We start from the raw sequence: 25,592 nt of genomic DNA on the forward strand, positions 1-25,592 counted from the left end.
AAATGTGACTGGTTGAATGCAGCATGATGGCAGAGCCCAGCAGGGTTTGTAAACTGGTGTCAACCTATTGTCAAACTGCAGACTGGGACAAAAAAAGGGATCATGTGGACTGAACTCGATGGATTCTGGGTAAAAACATGTCACAAGTCTGAAGAGGGTGAAAGCAAATGTCATCCAGCTCTTTGTCTCCACCCAGACCACCATCATCCTCCTGCCTGCTCTCAGTGTTTTTGTATACAGAAAAAAAAGAAGATGATAATAATGCTTTATCAAAACCTGTGAAGGGTGGCACGTTCATACAGTAAATCCCCAATCAGATCAAGTATAACTGTGTAGTGTTAATTGTGTACTATTCACCCTGTACAGCTGTATTCCTACAAATATGGTTTACTGTATCATTGATACTGTAGTTTCAAAGACGTGAACAACTATTTTTATGAAATGCGACAGTACTGATATATTACATTTTGCTAAAAAATAGAAAAAAACTTGTTTACTGAAAGATATTCTGAAATACTGTCAAATAAACTCTTGACATGGTGTAAAATATATCTCTGTGTTTCTGCGAGGATTGTTTTTCCACGAAGAGCTGAAACAATCGCATGACTCCAAAAAAGAAAAACTTTGATTAGCAACTGGCTTTTTGCACAGCAGCCATTTGGGGAAGGAAATCACAGACGAAATCAATGAAATGAATGATTGCTCAGTTAAACACCTGTGCTTTTCCTGCTAAAGCAGGACAAAATGGCTGCCATTGGAGGTGAGTGAACAGTGAATATTTGTGTGGAACTACAGGAACTAATACACCACTTCATTGACTTGTCTTCTTTGTTCAAAAGGGTTTTGAAAGAACTATGACTATAAGTTGAATATATATCACACATTCAAACTACAAGTGGAACAAAACAGGGCTCAAGTGGGTTGAAAAGAAAGTGATTTTGGGTTTGTTTAAGTTCAGCGTTTAACAGTTGTTTATCTCTGTGTGGCTCTGCGATGGTTAAAAATGTATTAGACGACCAGCCAAAGCCTAACTAAATGTACAGCATTGGTAATAATATAAAAATGCTAAATGCAAATTAACCAATGCTACAAAGAACACACAGTGGTTCGAGCAGCTGTAGGTGACAATGGTCATAATATTATTCATATTATTTATATATTTATTATTATTATTATTATTATTATCATTGTTAACGATGAATCCACATGAGTTGAAGGAGGAATTTATTGAACAAATCAGCCTCATAATTGCAACACCCACTCACTCACTCACACACACACAGGCACAGCTGTGGAACCATTTAAAAAAAATCTTCTAGTTTCTTCACTTAAATCCTCCACCACTGCACAGACACAAAGAGTTTTTCCTTCATTATTAGCAGATTAAAACCTCTTTGCAACTTGAAGTCACCAAAGGACACCAATGAAAAAACATCCCTCACAAGATTAAGCCTCGCCCGTCGTCAATCAATGTATGCATAAAACATGAGAACCCAGAGAAGTCTGAATTATCCCCATATTAGAGAAAACACCTGAGAACACCAGGAACACTCTCCTTACTACAATAACAACAGAAATACTTTCAGTGACAATGATAGAAAATTAGTGGAGGTATTGATCGGTGATCGATCCTGTATCCTGACTGATTCTCTCACCCATTCATTAACAATAAAAAAAGACTAAAAAAATTGGTCTGACAGAACAACATGTAAACATTTTTCTCTGTATCTCATCACTCATCAGTGATGGTGAGCTCAGTCTGGTGTAGCGCAGGTGTTTTTCCTAGTCATCTAAACTTTGTGTCGGCGCTGTGGTTTCACTGTCTGCCTGCAAATCAAGAGGAGTCTCCTGAGAAAGAAGAAGAACACAGAGATTAACAATGACGACACCAAAAGAAATTTCCCTCCACAATGAGCAGACGGGTTGCAGAGAAAATCACTGATCCTCTCACCTTGAGACGTCTGTAGATTCCTATGTGGAAACGACAGCAGACTACATCAACCAAGAAGCCAACCATACCGTGGAGCATACCTGTACACGAGGACAGATGTTATTTTTTCTTTGACAGAGAAAGAGAGGATTCTGGGTCAAAGTCTAAGTCTGCATTTTTACAGACAGCCATAAGTAACACATTAAACATGATTTTTAGCTTTTTCCAAGCTGTATAAAGCTGTTTTTCTACAATATTTACTAAATCATCACAAATTAAGAAAATACCAGTAGTTATGCATGATTTCATACAGTCATTATCATCATTGGATTATGAAAATTGATTTCCTTGTTTGTGTGATGAGGATGCAGCTGCATGTGGGACCTTTAAAAACGACGTTTTGGAAATGGATGGAAATGGATTATACTGAACCACTCCTGAGTCACTTTAAAGCTCTCAGCTGCCCAGACTTCAGCAAAACAATGCAAACATGTCCTGGTAAAAACACTGTAAACTTCTGTGAGGTCATTTAAACAGCTCATCTACCTGTGGTCGTAAAGATTCCTCCAATGATGCCACAGAGTCTGACAAGAAACTGCCAGAAGGGCATGTGCTGCTCCGTGACTTTGACCATTAGTGAGTTGATATCATATTTCATGAAGATCCCTGAGACTCCGTGGCTGCCTACAGCGTGGTTTATCACTCGCTCCTGCAGAGCAACAGGAATTAAAACACATTTAAAACACTGATCAATAAAAATGCTAAACAAAAACGTTACAAATGAGAGCAACATTAACGCCCACCCGTTCTGTGACCGAATACTGATGTGTGTCAGCGGAAACCTTGTAGGTGTTCAGCTTGGTTGGCACGATGGTAATGAAATACTGAAACATGTGGTTGGCTGCAGAGAAAACACGAAAAATCCATGACTATAACAAAAAAATGAAGCTTCACATCGATCAGTGTTTGGCGACACGGAGACGTACGACTGGCAGAGATTTTTTCTGTGCCTTCCAGTGGGTGGATGAGGCCCGGGATCACTTCTCCAAAGGACAGGTGGTCAATCCGGTGAGAAAAGTTATAAACTGCAGCAAAACAGTCAGTCACAACAGTTACCCTCGACATTACAGTGTGACCGAAATGTGCACAACAAGGCAAACTCACTGTCATGGTTGACCAGAGCAGCTAAATGGGCATGGCCTCTGGGATGTGGGATGGCCCTGTGGAGGTCAAAGGTGGTCAGTGAAAGGGTTTTCACACTGGCAAATCAAAGCTGTCATTCCCACAACCAACCAGAGCATTCACACCATCAGCATCCAAATATTATTTGCTTAGAACTGAACTCAGTGGTGGAACCTGAAAGTGTCTCAGTGGCAACAAATGCCACTAATGAGAGTTATTTGAATATGTTTTACATTAAGGAAAGGACCTTGACTGCCTCACTTCTCCTTTAGCATAGGAGACAATGCGCCATGGAAGGAAGGGAGATACAAGTCAACTAGTGATGCACCGAAGATTCGGCCCGGAAAATAGACAAAAAAAAGGCATTTTCATTATTCTGCTGAAAGACACGACTGAAACAGGATGTTGTGATGACATATACAAAAACTGCCTTCAGCACGCGCCTGTCTCTTGCCACTTAGAGTCTGTCCAAGATCAGTTTGAAACACCAGTAAAACAGAACAGCACAGCAAAAGTGAAACTTGGCTGCATACAGCGCACCTCATTATCACCTCCCTGCGACATTCACTTCACACCAAGCGTCCTCTACACAAAGGTTGAGACCATGGAGTGAAAACAATGAAAAGTGCGCTCTTAAGAGTCTGTTAACACGTTTTACTAAGATCTACTCAGATCCCCTGCACTTCATCATGACTGTACTCGATCCTTGTCATAAAGATCATTATGTATGTGTCATATTTGGATGTGGGGATAAAACTGCACATCCATTCTGCGTTGGATACGGTGAAATAGGTTTACAGTGGCGCACAATTCAGGAGAGGGAGAAGAGCACAGTCAGCAGGGGCGGTGCGGAGACACCAGATGAGGGGCACCCTCTAGAATTGCAATGCCTTGACTTTAGTGAGGTAAGTACACACAGTCCCAGCCATAACAACAAGATTAGATTAAAAATAAATTAATTAATAAATAAATGATATAAAAATGGCATAATAATAAATTTTGTTTTTTCTGTTTTTTTCCATTTTGGGTTATTTGCCCTTACTTCATGAGTCACCGCATGCCTCACAATGAGTGCGGGGAGGGGTCAACGTGGGGGGGCGACACCCACTAAAAAAATCCTAGCTAAAGGCCACATTATACTTCTCCGATTGCGTAATGTGTTATCCGACTGCGTAACCACGGAGACCCCTCGAGCCACTATGTGGTGCTGGATACGCACTGCAATTTCCCAACCGGTCAGTAGGGGTCGCTACGCAAGGTTGTTGTGCTTCTGGCTACAGTGAGCAATGGCGTCCGAGAGAGAAAGACTGTTGTTGTTGTTGCAGCGGATTAACATTGAAACAGTGGCCGTTTCTCACCTGAAATAAATATTTTCTGTGTCCTGAAACACAGTTTTAAGATAATTTGAGGCGAGGACCAATCACAGCCTTTGCCGTCTCCATTGTCCCTTGACGGAGTGACGGACACTTAAAAAATATTTTGTGCAGCCAGACACGACGGAGAGACTCTCTGACAGTTCTGTCCGGCGACGTAGAGGGGTATCCATAACCTACGTAGAGCACTTTACGCAGGAGTATACATTGAGCTTAAAAGCCTGGCTAAAACAATTGATCTATGAATGGATTACTAATTGAATACTTAATTAATCAACAACTCTTTTGATTGTCAGTTGGGGAAAATTAAAAATCGGTCATTTTAGATTCATAAATATCGAGACTATCTGGGGAACATCAGGGACATTGTAATTTTGAGGCTTGTACAACAAGTTTTTTCAACCATACACACAAATAAAAGACACTTTGATAATGAAAATGAACATTAGTTCATAACTATGTGGATACATACTTGCCAATGGTGATGTGGAAGTTTCCTGCCACCTTGTTGACATATAAATGTCCATGTATCCTGCAGGCAGTGAGGGTAGTGGAGGTGTCTTCACTGAGGGGAAGAAGAGAAACACAATATGTTTTAATAAAAGGAAAAACACCTCCTGCTTTATCACTGTGATCACTTCAGGATGTGGTACCTTTGAGTTAGATCAGGCTGAGCTGCTTTTATTGCAGATTTGAAGATAACGTCCTGAAGAGAGTGTTCCACTCTCAGACGCTCCTGAATGTGCTGCAGAGTCCTGACAGTGAGGGACAGAAACGTTCAGGAAACAACGTCACCAGGTTTACAATATGACTAAATAGTGTATTATTGTGTTATTAACACAACAAATCTTAGGTAAGGTCTTAGGTCTTAGGTAAACAGATCTTACCTGTGCCATAACCTCTGAGGTGGTGAGAGTTCAAAGTTGACCTGAAATATATAAGAGAACAACTTGTCAGACAAGAATAAAGAAGCTTAACAACTGAATCCCAGATGATTTTTCAGCTCCATATCTTTATTATTTCCTGATGTCATCGTACAAAGTTTAACTCACTGGTTCATAGATTAAACCATCGGATGCAACCATGGTATCTGCCAGGTCCAGGACATCTGCACCCACATCTGCAAGCAAGCGTACAAACACACACACACACGATAATACTCTCCCAAACCAATATGAATGATTTCCTTTTTTTTTTAGAACTGAGATGCAAAGTTTTTGTACTCACATTGGCATTTCATAGCAACTGTGATGTCAACATTTATCTTGAGTTTACTAGAAAAGAAGTGCAAATGCAGAACAGTTAGTGATCAGCAGTGGTGGATCAAGAAAATTCTACATGGAGTGGCAAAGCGGTGGCAAGAGGTCTTGGCAGTTAATTACCGTTTTATCATGAACAACAGAAAAAGCAAAGTGCATTATTATATATTATATTATATTAGCTACTCCCCAGCTGCCCACCCGTAGCTCCACTGGTGATCAGAAGGAAAACCTCCAAAGTCATAGTATAGTTAGTATAGTACAGATAAAATTGTTGCCTAATGAAACAGTAATTTATGGAGGATGTGGTCCTTAGAGCTTTTGAACTGAAATTATTTAAATTAACAGGTGATCCTATTATTTTAAACAATAATTTTTTTAAATAAATAATTTCCTTGAGTAAGCGAATAAGCAAAAAAGAAAAAAATATTTACATATAAAGAAGTAGAACAATTTGAAAACATGTTATAATTATTTAAAACGACCGATTCATTGGTTTATCAAAATAGTAGCTGAGCAGATTATGACCTCCCTGCGACATTCACTTTACATCAGGCGTCTTTTACACAAAGGTTGAGACCATGAAAACAATGAAAAGTGGACTCTTAAGCGTCTGTCAACACGTTTTCCTAAGATCTACTCTGATCCCCTGCACTTCATCGTGACTGTACTCGATCCTCGTCATAAAGATCATTATTTGGATGTGGGGATAAAGCTGGAGCGGTGCAGAAAAAAAGGCTTGTCTACCTGCACCAGATGAGGCTCATGCACCCTCGTTATTTGATATGTACGATATTATTTGATGTGTTTACAAAGCACTTTAAAAACACCTGTTGGCCAAAGCTGTCCACAGACATGAGGGCAAATACAAAATAAAAACAATTAAAATATAGTAAAAGGATAAAAACAGCTAATAGCCAAAGATAAAAAATGTGTTAGATATTTAAGAGAGAGGACAGGAAGTAAGTCGGCCCGTCTGATGTGTAAAAGCAACTCTAAGGACGACCAACAGTGACTGATCAACTGATCAGAGAGTGTGTGAGGGAGTGTATGGCTGAAGCAGGTTAGACAAATACTGTGGGGCAAGACCATGAAGACATTTTAAAACTTTACATTTAAAAATCAATCCAAAACAAACCGGAAGCCAACGAAGCTACTAGAGCAAGAGGTGTCTGGCTAACGTATCGAGTGCATTACATTAGTTTAAGTGAGTTGTGATAAAAGCATGAATAATTAAAATCTCAAAGTGATGCTGAGAAAAAAAATGGTTTAGATTTGGATCTTTTCTCAATTGAAAAATTGAGAAATTTGAAAATACGCTAATCTGTGCATGAAGTTTAAGATTGTTTTCCAGTTGTACATCCAGGTTTGTTGTTGTATTGTTGTTTGTTATTGACTTAATCAAGGCAGATCAACATGTTTGGAGGTGTCACTAGGCCCAAACAACATTTGAGAATGTTGTTTTAATCGAATTCCATGTTAATTTCTGCAATTCACTCTTGTTTCACAGAATATCAAATTCCCTGTTTTAGTGACATATGAATTTGACTTTGTCAACATAAAGATATTTGACGATTCATTTAGTCATCAATTAATAACAAATTAATGAAGTAATTGTTACAGCCCCACACTCGTTATAACCTTGAAGCAGAGGGACTACAGCAGACCACAGAGTGTTTAGTACAATATTACCACCCAACTCTGCCTAACAATTAAACGATCATGAAGGAGGGCTTTACTGAATGACCTTACTGTTTAGAGAGAAAGTGACAAATGTGTGTACAAAGCTGAGTCAGTGATGTTTGTTTCTTACCTGGTGAAGTCTCTGTCCACCTCGTACTCGTACCTCATCCACGTGTTTTGGTACACAAAGAACTCCAGGAAGGCAAGCACAACCATGAGGCTGAAGGCTATCAAAGACACTGGAGAGGACATGGACATTCAGGCTAGTACCGTCACAATCTATCATTGTTCATTTGTTGTTGTTGTCAATACTATCATGATTTTGTAAAAGGGTGTGTGAATAAGCTCTGGCTTCACTCTACACCATTTTCACTTCACCACTGAGATTTAGATGCTCTGTTGTCATTGTAGTTTTTTATTTCCATGGAAAATAAAGCAAAATAACTCTCAGTCAATCATATCAGATTGCTGTGTCCATGTGGTCTTGTATCAGACTGGTTGATTTATAAGGACATTAACATCCCTATTTCAAAATGAAACACTGAGAGCACTGTGTCGCTGAATTCATGATTGAAAGCACATCTTTGAATTGGAAAAATAATGAAAGTCCTAGCAGCTACGTTTTAGAGACCCAATAACTGTACTTTGGGCAACTGTATAAAGAAAGCTCTCTAAAAGATCTGAATAAGAATGAAAAAGTTGTGTTTGATATCTACGCGTTACTGGATATCGTATATTTTTACTAAACAGCTTTTGAGAAATTTCAAGTTTAAAGTCCAATATTTTTTTACTGAAAAATGATAAAATTTGAGATGTAATACAATCTTAATTTTCCATAAGTTCTGGATAAGACCTGGTTGGGTTTGGGGCATCTACAGTGGTATGCAATAGTTTTGGCACCCCTGTAAATGTTGATGATTTTCCTTTATAAATCATTGGTTGTTTGGATAAGAAATTTCAGTTAAAAATATATCATATAGGAGACAAACACAGTGATATTTGAGAAGTGAAATGAAGTTTATATGATTTACAGAAAGTCTGCAAGAATTATTTAAACAAAATTAGGCATGTGCATAGGTTTAGGCACCCTCGTCATTTTATTGAATTCAATACCTTTAGCACTAATTATTGGAACTCAAAATTGGTTTGGTAACCTCAGTGACCCTTGACCTCCATTTACAGGTTAATCCTATCATGAGAAAGTGTATTTAAGGAGGCCAATTGTAAGCATTTCTCCTCTTTGCAACTTCTCTGAAGAGTGGCAACATGGGAGCCTCAAAACAACTCTCAAATGACCTGAAAACAATGATTGTTCAACATCATGGTTTAGGGGAAGGATACATAAAGCCATCTCAGAGATTTAAGCTCTCAGTTTCAACTGTGAGGAACATTGTGAGGAATTGGAAGACCACAGGCACAGTTCTAGTTAAGGCCTGAAGTGGCAGACCAAGAAAAATCTCAGATAAGCAGAGGTGAAGGATGGTGAGAACAGTCACAGTCAACCCACAGACCAGCTCCAAAGACCTACAACATCTTCTTGCTGCAGATGGTGTCACTGTGCATCGTTCAACTATTCAGTGCACTTTACACAAGGAGATGCTGTATGGAAGAGTAATGCAAAAAAATCCTTTTTTCTGCACCTGTCACAAACAGAGTCGCTTGAGGTACAGTATGATAAAATGGTTTATAAAGGAAAATCATGAACATTTACAGGGGTGCCCAAACTTTTGCATACCACTGAATGACGACTACCATACTGTAAATCAGACATTTACACTGTACAGTTTTAGAGAGAAATTTGAAGTTAAAAACAAAAATCTGGTTAGAGTGCAGACAAGATCTCTGAAAGATTTTTGATGTTGAATGTTTTTGAAAGATGGACAGAGTGACACATTCACACTGACATGGAACTCCTTTGTTGATTTACTTCAAAACCTCATGCAAAAAGCAGACATTTTGTTTGTTACTTGCCTCCTTACAAGAAAAAAACCGGGTACATGACAATAAAGAATCATGAAAAGATGTCAAGTAAAACTCTCTAATATCCAATGCTGTAGTAGATAAATGTGCTTTTAGAGAACTCTGTTTATACAGTTGCTCAAAGTCCAGTTATTAAGTCTCTAAAGCATAGGATAGAAGCTGACGATTTTCATAATGTTTCCCATTAAAAATGTGCTTTAAAACGTCCACTCAGATGTCAAACAGCAACAGCAACAGCAACAGCAAGTAACCAGTGAGGACATTTTGACTCTGGTCCTAACGTGTTGTTATGCCTTAAAAGGTAGGTTAGGATTGGGGTATGGCTTCAGGTTAGCCACTGGTTGTGATAGTTAAGGTTAGAGAATGCATTATGTCCATCACTACGAATGTTTGTGTACCTGTCCCGCCGCTGGCTGTAGACTCCACGTAGCTCTCAGGAACTTTGGGGAAGGCGTCCAACTCTTTCATGAGAGTCAGAGCCTTCTTCTTGTTCAGCCTCCTCATGTTAGCAGCAGCACCGGTAGCAGCCGAACTTCAGCTCCACACAAAGTGGAAGCTTTTCTTTTTTAAAGGACAGACGCTGACGTTCAGTCATACATTTGTCTTTTACGTGTTGACCATGACAACAACCGAGCCAGCCGTTAGCCTTAGCTTGGTTGGAAGACTACAACATGTCTGTGCGGTCTAAAAGAAAACGCAAAAACACATAATTGTGCTAAAGGCTATTGTGCTTTGGACTAAATTTCAACATAAACAATGACAGAAAATGAGATCCGGTAACTGTAGGTGACGTCGGCGTCGTTTGACCTCGGCTGTCTGGGAAAAAACTATCCTCATTCTTACTTAGCGCCCTCTGGTGGTGATTTACCATTACGTTTTTAAAAATATACTTTATTCTGACCTGACAAAAATACAACAGCAACACAATGACGTCACATGATATACAAGAAGACAAAACTAAGGTTTTTTTTGTTTTTTTTTAAATATTAATAATCAAAACAGCGTGTTCATCTAGTATATAAATACAATTTAGCATTAGGCACATTCAGTCACATTACATGGAAGCTATTTAATGTAGCTTTGTTTTATTAATACTGACAATACTGACAGCTGTGGCGCTCATACATGTCCACAACACCACACAGAGTTGCTTTATTACTCTCTTCATATGGAACAGTTTCAACAAAATATAACAATAATAAATGAAGATTATTTTTCACATGATCTTCCCCTTTAAACCAAATCGACATCTTTAATGAGCAGTAACACGACCACATTTACAGAGTCCTTAAATAGTTCCTGACAGCTCCAGAGTCACAGGTAACAATAAACCTAAACTCCACCCTCCTTTGTTAGCACGGATAAAAGTTGTTGGCAAGACTGAGACGGTATCAGGTAAAAACTGTGCTGAAATGATGAATACCCCTAGATGTAAGAGGGTGTATAAAATATTAACATCAGCTTATCACACACCCTTACTACAGTTAACATTTGATTTTTTAAGTAACATAAGCCAAGAGAGACATGTGAGAGTCATGTGAGACTTCTTCTCTCAGTCAGGAGTGTTGTCTCTTGAAATGTGAAAAATGTAAAATGAGTAACAAGAGTTTTTGCTCAGGTTTGCAGTCAGTAAGACAGATATAATCATAGTGAGATACGATGCAACTTCAAACATTATCTGCCTGGTTTTAGTGCTGTGCAGATGTAGGAGAAACAAACGCATTCCCAGCAGCCTCAGAGACAGTTCATAGGCTCCTCTAACATCAAGCATCAAAACAAATATTATAATAAAGAGATTGACACAAGCTCAAATATACAATATGACCTCCTGCTAAAATAGTTTTAAGGTTAAAGCTTGGTTTCATTTGAGTGAATTCATTCACAAACTGTCCACTCTATTCTGCAGATACCGAGTCAGGCCCTTCGTCCTGTAGGACGGCTGTCTCTAGGACATCAGAAGTGGGCGTGTCAGGCGGCTCTTGAGAGAGATCTTCAGAGCATCTGCTCACAGTTGGTGAGATCACATCTGGACTTGTGTCACATGACTCTGTGCTCTGCTCTGAGTTGGCCGTTGTGATTGTTGTGGCAACACTGGGAGGAACTGGGTCAAACTCATCGTCGTCGTCGTCCCCGAGGATCGGTGACTCGTGGACATCTTCCAGAAAAAAAAACATGAAATTTAGATAAACTGATTTGGGAAATTTTTGTTGTGAATATGAGATGATAAATGGTGGAAAATGCTAACTCACTACTAAAGGCGTCTGGGTACTGTTTTGAAATCTTCCCTTTAAGTGTCCTGCAGAAGTAGAAGAGGTGAATAAACAGAGTGTGTTGGTGTGTGCATTTGCTCTGGTGGATGAGTGTTTACCTGATTCTCCTGAAGATGCTGTCCAGATCTTTCTTCATCTCAACAAGGGTGCGGGTGTGGAGCAAGAAGCGCTCGTTCATTTGCTGCAGTCGCACATTGGACAGTCCGTTGAAGTTGATCAACATTTCGTTGGTTTTCTCAAAGCGGTCGAGCCTGTTTCCACATTAATGCAGAAAAACAACAAGGATCTTCAGGTGTGCACTTGCATGGAGCAAGGCACACACTAATACATAATAACAGTTACATTTATATGTATAAAATCAATATTTAGAAAAAAACATTTGAAACATATGCCCTATATCTCCCTGAATGGCATAAAAAAATTCTAAACATGAGAGCATAAGATCCTTGACTAGCACTCCGATACATAAATAGATATTGATTCAATGTAAATATTCAATACACACAGGCATAACATATATGTAATATTGATAAAAGTATTAACTCAAATAAGAGGAAATCTCTTTATGGAAATACATTTAAAATAAAAAAAATTAAATATACATAGATATAGTATTTTAAAATGCACAATAAAATCTGAATAAATCACCACACTGGAGAACTGTAGAAGCTGTAATTGAAAATGCCTATAGCCCTCAGTCTGATCTGTGGAACATCTAAACGTTTGGTCGATTGGCAGATACGGCTGCAGCATCACTCATGAAATCAAACAGCATGTTTTATATTTAGAAATATAAGGCAATCAGAACATGACACTCACATGTGTCTCTGAGCCTGGATGATGGCATTAACATCCTCAGAGTTGACCATGCTCAGCATCCTGCTGCAGAACACACCAGATGCTGTGGGCTCCACCATGATGAAGCTCACAACCACTGAAAACAGAAGTGCAGACTGAAATTTGAGAGTACTTGTAGGGCTGGGTATCTCAGTCCTCACAATATGATTTGATTAAAATTCAAATGTGAAGTGATTGTAAAATGCTTTTGTTGATGCATCTAAATGGGTCAGGATTAAAAACATGGTCTATAGCAAAATTATCAAATATATTCAAATGCATTCATTTTTTATTAAGAAATGTGAACTACAACTACATTACTACTACTACTGCAGTATTTCTCTACAAATAAGCATGCTTCTAACAGCATTTCTGCATACTGTTTTTGAATGACTTAATAAGATCAAATGTCATTTATTCTCAAAAACAAATAATAGCCAAGTGTAAAAATAAAGAGTTGTGTATAATGAAAGCCATAGAATGACTCAGGCAACAAATAATTGAACTATCAAAAAATGCAAAGTGCAAAAACAGTGCATTAGTCTAGCAGCTCTTATGAAAGAATAATGTTCTTTAATTGAATAAATATCACTAAGACGAATTCCATTATTCAGTATTAACAGCTACTATAATAACGTTACTACACTTAACATCTTCTCCAGGAACAGTCAACAGCAGCGTCTCATGTCTCCGGTAATATTTTAATCACAGAGTTTGTTAACTTTGATTCATTTAATAAAAACACTTCAGCAGAAGCCGTGAGGAAGCATTGATTACACTGTTAGCTTGAAAGCTAACAGAACAAGCGGAGCAGCACCATTCATATGACCTACCTGAAAGACAACGACGGTTGTTTGTCGACTTCTGCTTATTGGAATTTTATTTATATAAATATTTGATGTTAAATCTGCAGCATAATGTTTCATCTGACAGCTGACTGTAAAACAAAAACAAAGCACTTCCGTTTTTCTTTTTTACTTCCTGTCATATGACCACAGTTTCCGGTGTTTTTTCGTTTTTTCTTTCTCTCATTTTCTTTATTTAAAACGACACACATTACAAACGCATACGAACCAGAATTGACGATAACTTAACCTTTCGTAATAATTATTCAATATTGATAGCAGCAACACATTTGGATGAACCGTGTTCTTCTCTGCTGCTGCTTTGCCGCGGCCCCCTGGTGTCGTTTACATGTATTGCAGGTGGGACTAAAAGACTAGGCTGTAAAACTCTCAAAATGACCAAATTCATTCAAAAATACATTATTTGTGGAGGAGAAAACAAAGCAAAACTAAAAATACGTTCTCATTTTCTCATTGGGAGATGGACTCGGTCACAAGTGAAGATCTTCACTGAGCTGATGTGAAAAAAGCTTGACTGTGAAGCAGCAGATCACATCCCAGCAGCTTCAGGAGGAGATGGACCAGCTGTGAAATGAAGGTCCTCTCTCACACACAGCATCACAACATGTGTTTTTCTTGTATACATACTAAGTATACACCATTCCATATAAAAAATGTGCACTTTTACTTTGAAATTCTACCAAATATAAAATATAATGAATTGCTATAGAATATTGTGTTATTATCAGTTGTCCTTGAGGACGTGAAAGCAGAGGTGTCAGAGGTCAACTGTTTTAACTGAGATCAGACTTCCAACATAGACTCCAGTGACCGGAGCTGAATTTACAATATTCAGAGAAAATCACTCTCTGTTCAAATAAAGCTGTTGTTATCTAACATTCATTTTGAAAGAATAGCCTCATTCTCATCACCCAGAGTGGGGGACAGATCTTTTCTAACGCGTTATAATCTACATGAGGGTCACTGGTGCCAATCCCGTGTGACATAGGGCGATAGGCAAGGTCGCACTCTGGGCAGGTCACCTGTCCATCACAGTGACACAGAGACAAACAAGCATCCACTCTCACAGTCTTTTTACAAAATGAAAAGGCGGGTGATTTGGATGTTATTTCATATATATGATATCATATATACAAGAACCTGTTGAACAATGGTAAAATGTCATTTCTCAGTTGACAGAATCTGAATTTTCATGATATCAATAAATCCACCAACTGCAAACTTCCAGAAAACTCACAAAATTGCTTTTTATTAAGGGACAAGTAAAAAAAGTACATGATGTATAAAAAATACAAAACTGCTTTGTCTAACTAGTAAGCTAAGGAAATGCATAGCAACAGTACATGCACGTCTACAGTTAGGTATCCTACTGTCCTTAAACATTTGCAGCTACAGGCTAAACAAGGGTAAAGTACAGTTTGGTAGCAAGCTATCATTATTTTCAGTCTAGATACAGATCCAAAATGGTGACACAGAATAAGTTAGGCTGCACGCAACTCAACTGATGAGTAAATAAATACTTAACATCATTTCACAAATATTGACAGCTGGTAATTCAAAGCAACTTTAAAGAAAGCCCGCGTGAGAATTACCTTCAATTTCAGTTGTACAAAACAAAAACAAAAAACATGCTATGCTTAAGCTAAAGATGAGAAGAGTTCAAAGGAGGACACCTCTAAGCAGCGGCACAGTGATACAAATAAATATGAAATAAATAAATAATGACCCCCACGTAAGAACCACATACGGTTCAGCCTCCCCCTATGTACAGAACACACCCTCTGCTCCCAACGACAACATCACATGTATGAACTTTCATATTAGTGTTGGGTTTAGAATACCATAAACATACATACAAATGACATCGGACAAGCACAAGTGTCCATAGAAAACCTGCATTGATTTGACATTGGGTGAATTTCAATGTGCTTTGGCTTTCATTAGATAAATAAGTAATATTAGGCTATATATCACAACACATTTGTGGTATATAAGAGGCAATGGCATAGAATTTCAGCGTGTATAAAGTCTTTAACCGTATACTGACCGGGAATGAGAGAGAACACTGTGATTGACATTGCTGAGTGACTATAGACCGATTGTGTGTTTTACTGTTGAATTGTGTGTATTATTATTATTATGATGCAAAGACACTTTCTACTTTTCCTTTTTTTTTTTTTTTTTACATATAAAAATAAGTTAAAACCTCAGAGAAATGGGTCAAAAAAATAAAAGTAAGATTTACAGTCTATATAAGGCCATGCAATCTTTAGGAGACTCATGCATCAGATCATTAGGTCTTTTGGACGAGTGGTTTGCCATTCATGCAAAATGCACCGTGTCGTTCAGGCCGAAATAAATACGTCGACTGTCCCTTTTTGTTCCTCGATACCAATCCAGAATGAACACTAGCACTGTCTGTAACACATAATTAAGGCTGGTGTATTTGCTATTGAAGCTGTGAATAGGCCTTATTTAAATGGGACTACATACACATTCCCCCACAGGGGTTCTAACTGCTAATCCAGACTACACACACAAACATATTGATAGGATTGGATGTGAAAGTGAAAAGAGACAAAAACAAGGATTACTGTACAGGCGTGAGCTTGGTCAGGGTCAAGTGTCATCAATTCCAAAACGAGATATCCACCATTTAAAAGAAAGCAAAACCATCATATGATCGTATAATATGAGTCATCTTACACTTAGAAAAGATCCACAGTGAGAGTGATTCCAGCTGTATGTCTGAAATGTTGAGCGATGAATTTCAAGTAGCACCTTTTTCCTGCAAGTGAGTGGATTTATTGCGTTTTGGAATAAAGTCTCTTGCGTGTCCCAGCAAACGAGAGCCTCAGCGTTTCTCTAAAGTACGAGTCGATCAAAACAACAGCACACGTGATGGTCCATCTTCAGCCTGGTAGGAATATTAAATATAAACAGAAATAATAGAGAGACAAAGTGGAAACACGGTCGTCCATAAGTTACTGTTCAAACGTGATAAACAAACCTCCAACAATATTAATATATATGGAGAAGACCAAAGGATTTTCAGCTGCTTTGTGACTGAAGGCAATCTGAGGCGACTTCTTCCTGTAAGTGCTCAAAGAGAAAACACCGCACCCCAACTTTTCTTCAGAGATGTGAACGAGGGAAGGCTTTCCACTTCACCACCCTTCCTCTGCCACCACCACACTCCTGGATGGAGGTGTTGTCATGGTGACACATAGCTGCGCAGGCTCCACATTTTCCTCACATGTCGCAGTCTCCTTCACTTCCTCTTCCATCTGGGAGTTTTGTTCGCCGACCTCCATTACCGCCTGGCCCTCTTCTACCTCCACTTCCTCCTCCTCGTCATCCTCCTCCTCGTCTTCCTCCTCCTCCTCTTGTTGCTGCTGCTGTCGCTGTTTTTTGCGGCAGCATGGTTTGAACAAATGGGGATCGATGAGCACCTCCCCAAAGCGCCCCTTGTAGATGATTCCACAGCACACTTTTTGCCTACACAAAAACATGATAACACAGATAACCGATTTATGAACGGTCTACTATAGTTAACCCACCCATAAGTATGTTAGTATAAGTTTATAACTGCTTTAAAATAAAAAATCCTTTTGTTTTCGTAGACTGAAGGCTCACCAGCGATGTGCTAATTAAGAATTCAGAGGTGATTTCGATGCATCTTTACTATTTCACACCAGCATAATGTGATTTACCTCTTCTTCACGGTTGCCCCCGATACCGGGGGCAGCGTCAGACGCAGCGACAAAATCGTCATAAAACCATATCTAACTTTAACAAACACAGACATGCTGCATACCCACAGAAAGGTCAGAAACTCAGCTAAAAGCTCATACAAACCATTCTTATGTTCACCAAACAGTTAAAACACCGACAGATCAAACCAGCAGGAGCGAAAAAAACGTTACAGCGCACTCATTGAAAAGCGGCACCAGAGCGTCAGTGTGATTATGTAAACAAAAAAAAACACGTGAAAAAAACACGTGTCAACTGGACAGCGGAGAATCTACAGATTTCAGTGGTACCATTTTTATCACTCTACGAACAAGATTCACGGATCCAGCCCCAAAATAAGAGCAAAACAACAACTGACTTTCAAGAAATACAAGCAGAAATGTCATCTTACCTTTGCCGTTTATCAAAACAAGTTATTTCCACCGGAACAAAACCACTTCTAATGAAGAACTACACTTTCCAGCATGCTTTGGGGACAAATCCCGGTCTGATTGATCATTACAGAGCGACATTATACCGTTCTGATTAGAGAAGGGCGAATGTCCACACAAATGCGTCATATGCATGCATGTCCTTTTGACTCGCCAATGAAGTGATTCACACACATTTGGAGACCAGGGTTTGATTCTACCGGGTTAGAGGTTTAAAACAAGCTGTCAATCACCCTAATTGACCAAGGTAAGCCAGAGCTATGGCGCTGCGTAACTGAAAACGCCACAGAGCCACAGAGTTGTTATTACGCACCGCACAGGGAGCATCGATTTACAGCGAGTTATCATAGTTTTTTTTTTTTTTTTTTTTCAAAACAAGTTCTTTTGCAATTATTAAAACCCATTTAATTTTATTTACATGTCTTGGTCTAAAAAGAACTTGTTTTGATAAACAGCAAAGGTAAGACAACATTTCTGCTTGTATTTCTTGAAAGTCAGTTGTTGTTTGCTCTTATTTTGGGGCTGGATCCGTGAATCTTGGTCGTAGAGTGATAACAATCATAAGCATGTCTGTGTTTGTTAAAGTTAGATATGGTTATATGATGCTTTTTTTGTCGCTGCGTGTGACGCTGCCCCTGGTACCTGGGGCAACCGTGAAGAAGAGGTTAACGTCCGTTCATTTGGACAGCCTAAACAAACTCTATCCCTAACCTGAAACATAACCAGTTAATGCCTAACACTAACCTTAACCTATCCACAAATCAAATCTTAGGCCCAAACTTAACCGGTTCCTCAGAAATGAGGTTCTGCCCCATTAGGACCACGTTTAGTCTCCATCAGGGCTGCTGGACCTGACAAAAGGTCGATGTTTATGCCAGAAAATGTCCTAAAGAGGTGACTGTAATATAAAAGTGTAAAGTATTAAACAAAGACACAGATGTGCCTCCGCTTCATCATCTCACTGACCTCTTCCAGTATGTGAGGTCCAGGAAGGAAAAAACTGGGGAGCGGCTGGAACCTGGGCTGAGTTCAGCATCGGAGCCGTCATCTGACAGGTTACTGTAGCTGGGAGACTGAGCTGGAGAGGCGCTGGAGGTGGTGCTGTGAGCATCTGAATCTGTTGGGCGGAGGAGATCGTTAGGTTCTGCATGTGGTTATTTCAGAGGCATAAACTAAACAAATGTGTGTTTTGTCTGTTATTGAGCAACACAGCTGCAAAAGTAAAGGACAGATTTGAGCTCACTCCACTATCAGCCCTTACCCCTGTTCAGTGCATTCATGTGTGGGTGGAAAAGTGTTTGGGTCGAGTAGAAGGACTGACTAGAACTTCAAAAGGAGTTTTTTGGAGCACACTCGGAGCAGAGGGTTATGAGAAATTTCCCAAATTAGCTGAAACCAAAGAAACCTTGAGTTTCCTTCATTAGTTTGTGTACCTTTGCTCAACAACAGTCTCTTATACATAAACACATAAACTGATCCACAAGTATGTGGACATGAATGAATTCCATAGTCCACTAAAACAATTTAACAGCAGCTGATGGGTTTTTATTATTCTATAATGTTATGTTGAATCTCTGTTGCTGAGGTGATGACATGTCGTGTTCTTGAAAGGGATAAAGTTTAAAAGGGATAAAGTGGCAAACAGGGGGTTTGCCACAACAGGGGGTGCCCAATCCCATTTCTCATTTTAAAAATGAGAAATGGGATTGGGCCATGGATTACATTTTCTGGGAATGTAGGATATGGCACCAGGAAGAAATAATTATATTTTGGTGAGATACAGGATTTAAAAAAGTAAACTAAACAAATGTTAACCTTCCCAGTTAGGGGAGTGTAGGACACTGTGGGACACTGAGCTGCCTCAGAGGTTTGACCTCTCCGAGTGCTTCTGCTGGTCGTGAAATTGTTAAAAAAAAATAATTCACAACTCACTGTTTCTTTTGAGCTCCTTTTGCAGCCGGCCGATCTGACTCGGCCGTGCTTTCTTTGAGATGGACTTTATTTTCTTGGGCCTGGACGTTACCTTTAAGCTGGGGCCACCGCGCGCATCAACCACCTGCACGGAGGAGAGAGGAAAGAAGATCCATGATTCAAGTGTTTTACGTCGATCAATCGTACAGCGCTGGCAGCATATGGACTGTGAACAGATCAGGTCAAACACTTGTCACTTTGTTTAGTTGCCTGATCAACAATTGTGGTTGCATAACTTAAAAATTCAGGCTCCACTGTTTTACTGAATAGAAAACCAGGAAATGGAAGGACAGTCAAACAAAGACAGAGATGTAAACCACACACACAGACACACAGAGACACACACAGACACACACAGACACAGACACACACATAGATGTAAAGACTATTTAGTGCCTCTGCTTCTCTTCTGTTGCGTCTTTAACGTTGTTAGTTGTGTCATCCATTTTTTTTCACGCTCCTGAACACCATGGCTCATGCACACCGGGGCAAGTTTCTCCATTGCAGTTTAAAGGAGCTGTAGCCATAACGTGGACTTACATGGTTCCAGTTCTTCTTGGTTCCCACCGGCAGCTTTTTCCATCGTTTCACCAGAAGCACACAGGCGTTACAGATTTCTCCAGATCGCGTTTCACTCAGTCTGCGAGGCAACAGAAAAAACGTTCACCACCGAAAAAAAAAAACAGAGCGTCGACAGTTAGCACGTGCTCTGGTGAGCGTCACTTACCCAAAACAGCTCCTGAACTCCTTCTCATAGCGCTTACTGTCCGTGAAACGGGAGCTTGACGACTTTGCGCGGCAGATGCAGCAGCCGTCCAAACTCCTGTACATTTTCGGCTTGTGAAAGCCAAACATCTGTGTGCGGGACGACAACAACAATAACGCATCAGTAAGTGAAATATCTGCAGAGTCACTGCCACCCTGCAGCAATGGCTCAGCGGTGGAATGGGTCGCCTTCCAAGCAAAAGGTGGAGGGCTTGTTCCCTGGCTCCTCATGCCAGGAGCAAGACACTTAACCCCAGGTTGCTCCTGACTGCTGTGACTGACTGGTGTGTGATAGAAAAGAAGTGCTGCATGTGGATGCACTGCATGAATGTGTGAGTAATAATGCATTTTTATTGATAAAAACTCAAGGCCATTGTAAACAGGTGGGTTTTGAGTCTGGATTTAAAGAGGGGAAGAGAAGATGGTGGTCCTGTTGCACATATGTTAGTCTACTTACATATATGAACTTGTTTTTATGGTCAAAAACCTCCTAGTTGCTGTAAACGAGCAGATTTGAGACTCAACTCTCTCACCCAGAAGACACAACTGTCTTGTGATTGGCCAATACCCAGAAGTGACATATTCAATACACCCGCTCTCAGAAGCGCAGCTCCCCCCTCTGGAACGACGGATGCACTGCTCCTCATTATCAAAACATTGTTTTAACAGTGTTTAAAAATAGCTTCTTCACGACTCCCCGCCGCAGTCCCTTTTATGACTTTGACCCAGAGTCAGACCCAGAGTCAGAAGACAGTGTTGCTCGTGAAACACCTCCACAACGGATTTATTCTTCTTCTGCGGTTCAATTTTCGCAACCGGATGTGCCCGGACTAGTGCCCGGAGCAGGACAATCTGCTGTTCTGGAGAAATGCTGTTTACGTAACCAGACCGGGTTTTTTCAGAGATCTCGCTGAGCCCGAGATTACAATAAAACACAGCGTTCTCAGCAGTGGCTGAACTGTTTGTTTAGACCCTTCAGGGCTTCTTAAACAAGGTAATGACGCTGATACACACTTAAAAACTGCGTTAATTGGAACTTCCGGTCTAGGTCCGCTTTAATAAATACAGATTTTACCTTTATCTTGCTTTTTACAGTCACAATCGACTGTCAACCATTGTGACAAGAGACTGATCATCAGCTTTAATTAGAACAAGCTCTCTGATAAAGAAATCATAAAAACTCGATCATTTTGGGGTTTGGGAAACCATTCAACAATTTTTGAATTGCATGTATTAAAATAATCCATAGTTGCAGCACTATATAAAATCACAATCAACTGGATTCAGTTTGCACTCGGGTGCAAATATCTCTCAAAAGTCTTTAAATGTATTCCACACATTGTCGTCGAACTGGTCCAGAACGCAGCAGCTCGGCTTCTTACTGCTCTGGACAAACATCAGCCCAGTCCTGGCTGCGTTTCACTGGCTCCCTGCACAGTTTTTTACTGATCACTTTTAAAGCTCGTATGAGCCTGGCCCCCGGGCCACATCTCTGAAAGGTTGACCCCATACGAGCCACGCTGCAGCTTTACATCCTCAGTGCGTCTGGAATGACTTGGTATCTTCTGCTTCTTGTGACCTTGTCTATTCATTTATCCATCTGACCTTTACCCTTTTATATTTGACAGTTATTATTATTATTTTATACCTCTAAACGTTTTTTAAACCTTTAATATTAAACTTTTATTCCTTCTTCTTGTTTAGTTTGTTGTTGCTTTTAAAAGACCCTGTAGAAATAAACGTATTGGTATAATGAGTGTGTTGTGATGTCCAGGGAAAAGCCTCACAGCTTCCACGGAGACAGAGATGTTTGGAGGAGCATCTCTCTGCTGCTGTGTGACCCACATGGAGGAAGTAGGTCAACAGTCAGACAGATCATATCATCACAGGATGCACGGAAACTCAAACTCCAGCATGAGCTCGCTCTCGATCCGTGTCTCTGGGCTGAGAGAGGATGCTTTTATAAGTTTGTGCTCAACAAAAAACAAAACATAATGTGAGGATAATGTGCTGTGCAATGAGTGGAAACGCAGTCAGCAGCCGCTGATTATGCAGAGGAATTGAGATTTATGTTGCTAGGCAAAAATGTGATCTCCACAGCACATGTGGATGTGAACTGCGGCAAAAAAAAGCGAGCGAGCCGCGCCCCCCAGACTCTCTTCTCTTTTTTTCCCTGCCATCGTCCTCGGGGTCTCCTGGCAGTGCGGTGCCACAGAGCAGCCAAATCACAGACCTCCCACTCCCACTCTTATATCAGAGCTCATGGAAAGTTTGACACAAGAGCAGGAAAACAACAGAGAAAGATGAGTGAGTGATGTTAGTGCATGAATACTTCAAAGTCTACAATAATGATCGTTACTAATAATTCATCCGACGATGTTTCTAGAAAGAAACTAGAAAAAAATACAGATAGCTTATAATAAGATTAAGATTAAATTTAGTCCCTTATTAGTCCCGCAGCGGGGAAATTTCCAATTACTGCATTTAACCGCGAATTAGTGAACACACACAGCACACAGTGAGGTGACGTACACGCTAACCCGGAGCAGTGAGCTGCCTGCATTCAGCGGCACTCGGGGAGCAGTGAGGGGGTTAGGTGCCTTGCTCAGGGGCACTTCAGCCTGCGGTCTCAAGCTCGAAGCCCTAACCACTAGGCCACAGCTGCCCAAATTGATAATACAAAAAAATTGGTTATAAAACAATAGCTGTTCATTAATTTAGTAAACAACTGATCAATTGTGTGTATAATAATAATAATAATAATAATAATAATAATAATAATGATAATAATAATAATAATAAATACGCACAAACAATCTCCTCATTTCAAAATACACACTTTACAACGTACTATGAATTTTGCAAATAATGCCGATGTCCTAAATCTACAGTTTATGTGGAGGAATCTAAGTCGTCAATGGAGATGAAATCTTTACACAAGCGAGGAAACAGCAGCACACACAACATGAACAGCTCACAATAGACTTACAACCGACTTACAATGAAAAAGATCAGAATCAGCGACACTGACTAAGCATGTCTATGTTTTTAGTGCACTGGTTTTCAGATACATAGATAAACCTAAACCTGAAGAATACTTAGAAGAGTAGTCAAGACCCCCCCCCATAATAAATAAATTATGAGGAATAATCAATGATAATCAAAAGAAGCCAGATGTCAGTTATGAAACAAGAACAGTGTGTCAGCCAGTGTTTATGTCTTCTCAGGATCCACAGATGGGGGTGGGTTTTTTTTATCCCCAGCCGTTACCCCCACTTAAGATTTATTAAATATGACACACACAAACATTAGATAATAATATATACTTAAATACAACTCATATTGGAAACTGTGGTGTGATAGTTTGACTGGGTAACTGTAACACTAACAATATACACTGCAATATTATTCCCTCAGTGTAAGTATAACAAAGCATATTTTGATATAAGTTTAATATGTTTCAAATTACGGCTGCAGTAATTAATTAATGAACTGACTGATCAGTTTAAGTATTTATTGTAATTAAAACAAGGTCTCTATTATGGCCAAGTATTTGAAATGTGACATTTGAAAACACCATCATTTGGAGATTTGAAAAGCACTGATCAACGTTTTAAGTTGACTAACCAATTTATTGATTAACCGTCATTTATTTAAATAATCAGTTAAGTCATGGTTGTCACCCAGGTCCTCTCGACTGGTTGTAGTTTTGTTTTCCATGGTGATCAATAATAGCAGTCTAAGCATGGCTTTCAAGCACCGAGTACGTCCTCTGTCAGCTACATACGATCTCTGCAGCAGACTACAGTACGTGACGCAACGCAACATGGCAACACACTTGAAAGGCGGAGGGAGCGTGGCGAAGGGGGTGTGATGCGATTTCCCTGCGAAAAGCACTTCAATTCACCGCAAAGTGCACAAAATGTCTTCGAAAGCGGCGCCGGCGTCCCCCCCGGGCGACACTTCCGCTATTTGAAATAAAACAAGACATCGAGGGAAAAAAGCGCCATTATTTGATCGAGAGAAAAGTGCAAGTGGCCAAATTCACCGCCCACTCCAACCGCGAGGAAGCATGGCACGAGCTGCCTGCTTCATGCGCAGCACCCATTTTATGACGACTGTGGACGGCTCGACCACGGCCCACTTTCCCCACTCTGTGTGTGTGCGTACGCGCGAGCGTGGGGATTTAAACTGAAAGGAAACACTTTATGAAAGACACGCGGCTCGCGCTGCTGTAATTCGATCTTTACTCTTTGTTATTGCGGAGCCGCGTCGCCGCGAACACTCCGTCCACCTTCAACTGCGTGCGCGCGCGCTCACAAAGTGGCTTTTTCTGTCACTTTTCACCGTGAAAGAGGACTTTGAACGCAGCGCGTGCACCACGGGGCGAACACACACACGCACGCACAGTTGTTGGGCTGTTGTGTTGACAGCATCATCAGCATCAGCGGCGGTGGCCGCGTGCTCACAGCATCTCCGCTCCGAGTGGGCGTGAGAGTCACACACACACCGAAGTTGTGTGGTTCCGCCGGTGTAGCTGTGTAGTAAGACCGCACACACACACACCCTGCAGCTCCACAGCTCCACAAAGCGTCTCACAAGAGCGTGAAAAGTGGCAGGAAAACACACTTTGGTGACACTGAATGCAGCGCTGCAGGAGGCTGCACACCGAGGCCACCGTGGCTCCATTTAAACACACACTTGTCGTTGTTTTTTCCCCCGCTTCATCAGCACTTAACTTTGCGTCTCTTGTGCAGCACGCAGGCCTTCAAAACATGTACGTGAATACAAGTGGAAGCGTGCGTCCAGCTCCACTTTAACCTCGTCTAAAGCTTCACCATAAACACATAAAAGACGATCAACACGCAGCTTCCGCCTTTACCTTAGTTGCAGGTGTTTAAAGCTGCGTCAAAGTGAGTGCGGTCCCCTGCAGCAGCGGCAGCGGCGTTACGATGCGTCTCTCGTGGATGTGGATCACTCAGCCGCTCGCTCTCTTGTTGATGTCTGCGTCTGTGGACGGGACCGGAGAGTTGTGGCAGCTTTGCGCATGCGTCACATCCACACCTCCATTTCAGAGTCGAGCAGGAGTAGGAGGGCCCTTGTTTTTTTTTCTTTTTTTCTTTTTTTTTTTTTCTTCAATCAAGACATTTACATAAACGACGTCTGACGTCACCGTGCGTCTGCGCTCTGCTGCCCTTATAAGGATGGGAACATTGCGCGGGAACAGGGGGCTCGGCCGCCGTTGCTATGGCACATTGGAGAATGTAAGCAGGGGGGCGGGGCGTGTGTTTT

General features: G+C 40.5%; 3 protein-coding genes across 3 annotated transcripts; all 3 read right to left on the reverse strand.

Annotated features, from left to right (window-relative positions):
• Positions 1-1,225: 1,225 nt before the first annotated feature.
• LOC310930575 (endoplasmic reticulum-Golgi intermediate compartment protein 2-like) lies at positions 1,226-9,911 on the reverse strand (the record flags this gene model as incomplete). Its single annotated transcript, XM_083893607.1, has 13 exons — positions 1,226-1,848; positions 1,952-2,031; positions 2,477-2,639; positions 2,734-2,831; positions 2,917-3,015; positions 3,095-3,150; positions 4,958-5,050; positions 5,139-5,240; positions 5,373-5,413; positions 5,538-5,605; positions 5,713-5,759; positions 7,558-7,666; positions 9,806-9,911. 13 exons carry the CDS (start codon positions 9,909-9,911, stop codon positions 1,783-1,785), a joined length of 1,128 nt encoding a protein of 375 aa, XP_083749733.1. The 3' UTR covers positions 1,226-1,782.
• A 730-nt stretch (positions 9,912-10,641) lies between these two features.
• On the reverse strand, positions 10,642-13,484 carry kxd1 (KxDL motif containing 1). The gene is made up of 5 exons (XM_083893174.1): positions 13,348-13,484; positions 12,497-12,611; positions 11,776-11,928; positions 11,657-11,703; positions 10,642-11,562 (listed from the first exon to the last, which is right to left on the reverse strand). The coding sequence occupies exons 2-5, from the start codon at positions 12,592-12,594 to the stop codon at positions 11,303-11,305; spliced, it is 558 nt and encodes a 185-aa protein (XP_083749300.1). The 5' UTR covers positions 12,595-12,611; positions 13,348-13,484; the 3' UTR covers positions 10,642-11,302.
• Positions 13,485-16,281: 2,797 nt separating this feature from the next.
• Positions 16,282-25,286, reverse strand: sinhcaf (SIN3-HDAC complex associated factor). Its single transcript, XM_083893846.1, has 6 exons — positions 25,183-25,286; positions 20,263-20,390; positions 20,076-20,175; positions 19,497-19,620; positions 18,531-18,681; positions 16,282-16,878 (listed from the first exon to the last, which is right to left on the reverse strand). The coding sequence occupies exons 2-6, from the start codon at positions 20,388-20,390 to the stop codon at positions 16,548-16,550; spliced, it is 834 nt and encodes a 277-aa protein (XP_083749972.1). The 5' UTR covers positions 25,183-25,286; the 3' UTR covers positions 16,282-16,547.
• Positions 25,287-25,592: the final 306 nt, after the last annotated feature.

Source organism: Microchirus variegatus (assembly GCF_963457635.1).
Source record: "Microchirus variegatus genome assembly, chromosome: 8".
Lineage (NCBI taxonomy): Eukaryota > Metazoa > Chordata > Actinopteri > Pleuronectiformes > Soleidae > Microchirus > Microchirus variegatus.

Excerpts from the sequence above, each read along its gene's own strand:
- kxd1 (XM_083893174.1), bottom strand. The coding sequence starts at position 12,594 with ATGGTGGAGCCCACAGCATCTGGTGTGTTCTGCAGCAGGATGCTGAGC. Across the intron at positions 11,929-12,496 it reads ATCCAGGCTCAGAGACACAT|GCTCGACCGCTTTGAGAAAA; the intron begins GTGAGTGTCATG and ends ATGTGGAAACAG. Across the intron at positions 11,704-11,775 it reads AGCATCTTCAGGAGAATCAG|GACACTTAAAGGGAAGATTT; the intron begins GTAAACACTCAT and ends CTACTTCTGCAG.
- sinhcaf (XM_083893846.1), bottom strand. The coding sequence starts at position 20,390 with ATGTTTGGCTTTCACAAGCCGAAAATGTACAGGAGTTTGGACGGCTGC. Across the intron at positions 20,176-20,262 it reads GAGTTCAGGAGCTGTTTTGG|ACTGAGTGAAACGCGATCTG; the intron begins GTAAGTGACGCT and ends GTTGCCTCGCAG. Across the intron at positions 16,879-18,530 it reads GACCTCACATACTGGAAGAG|GCAAAAAGTGTGCTGTGGAA; the intron begins GTCAGTGAGATG and ends GTTTTTGTGTAG.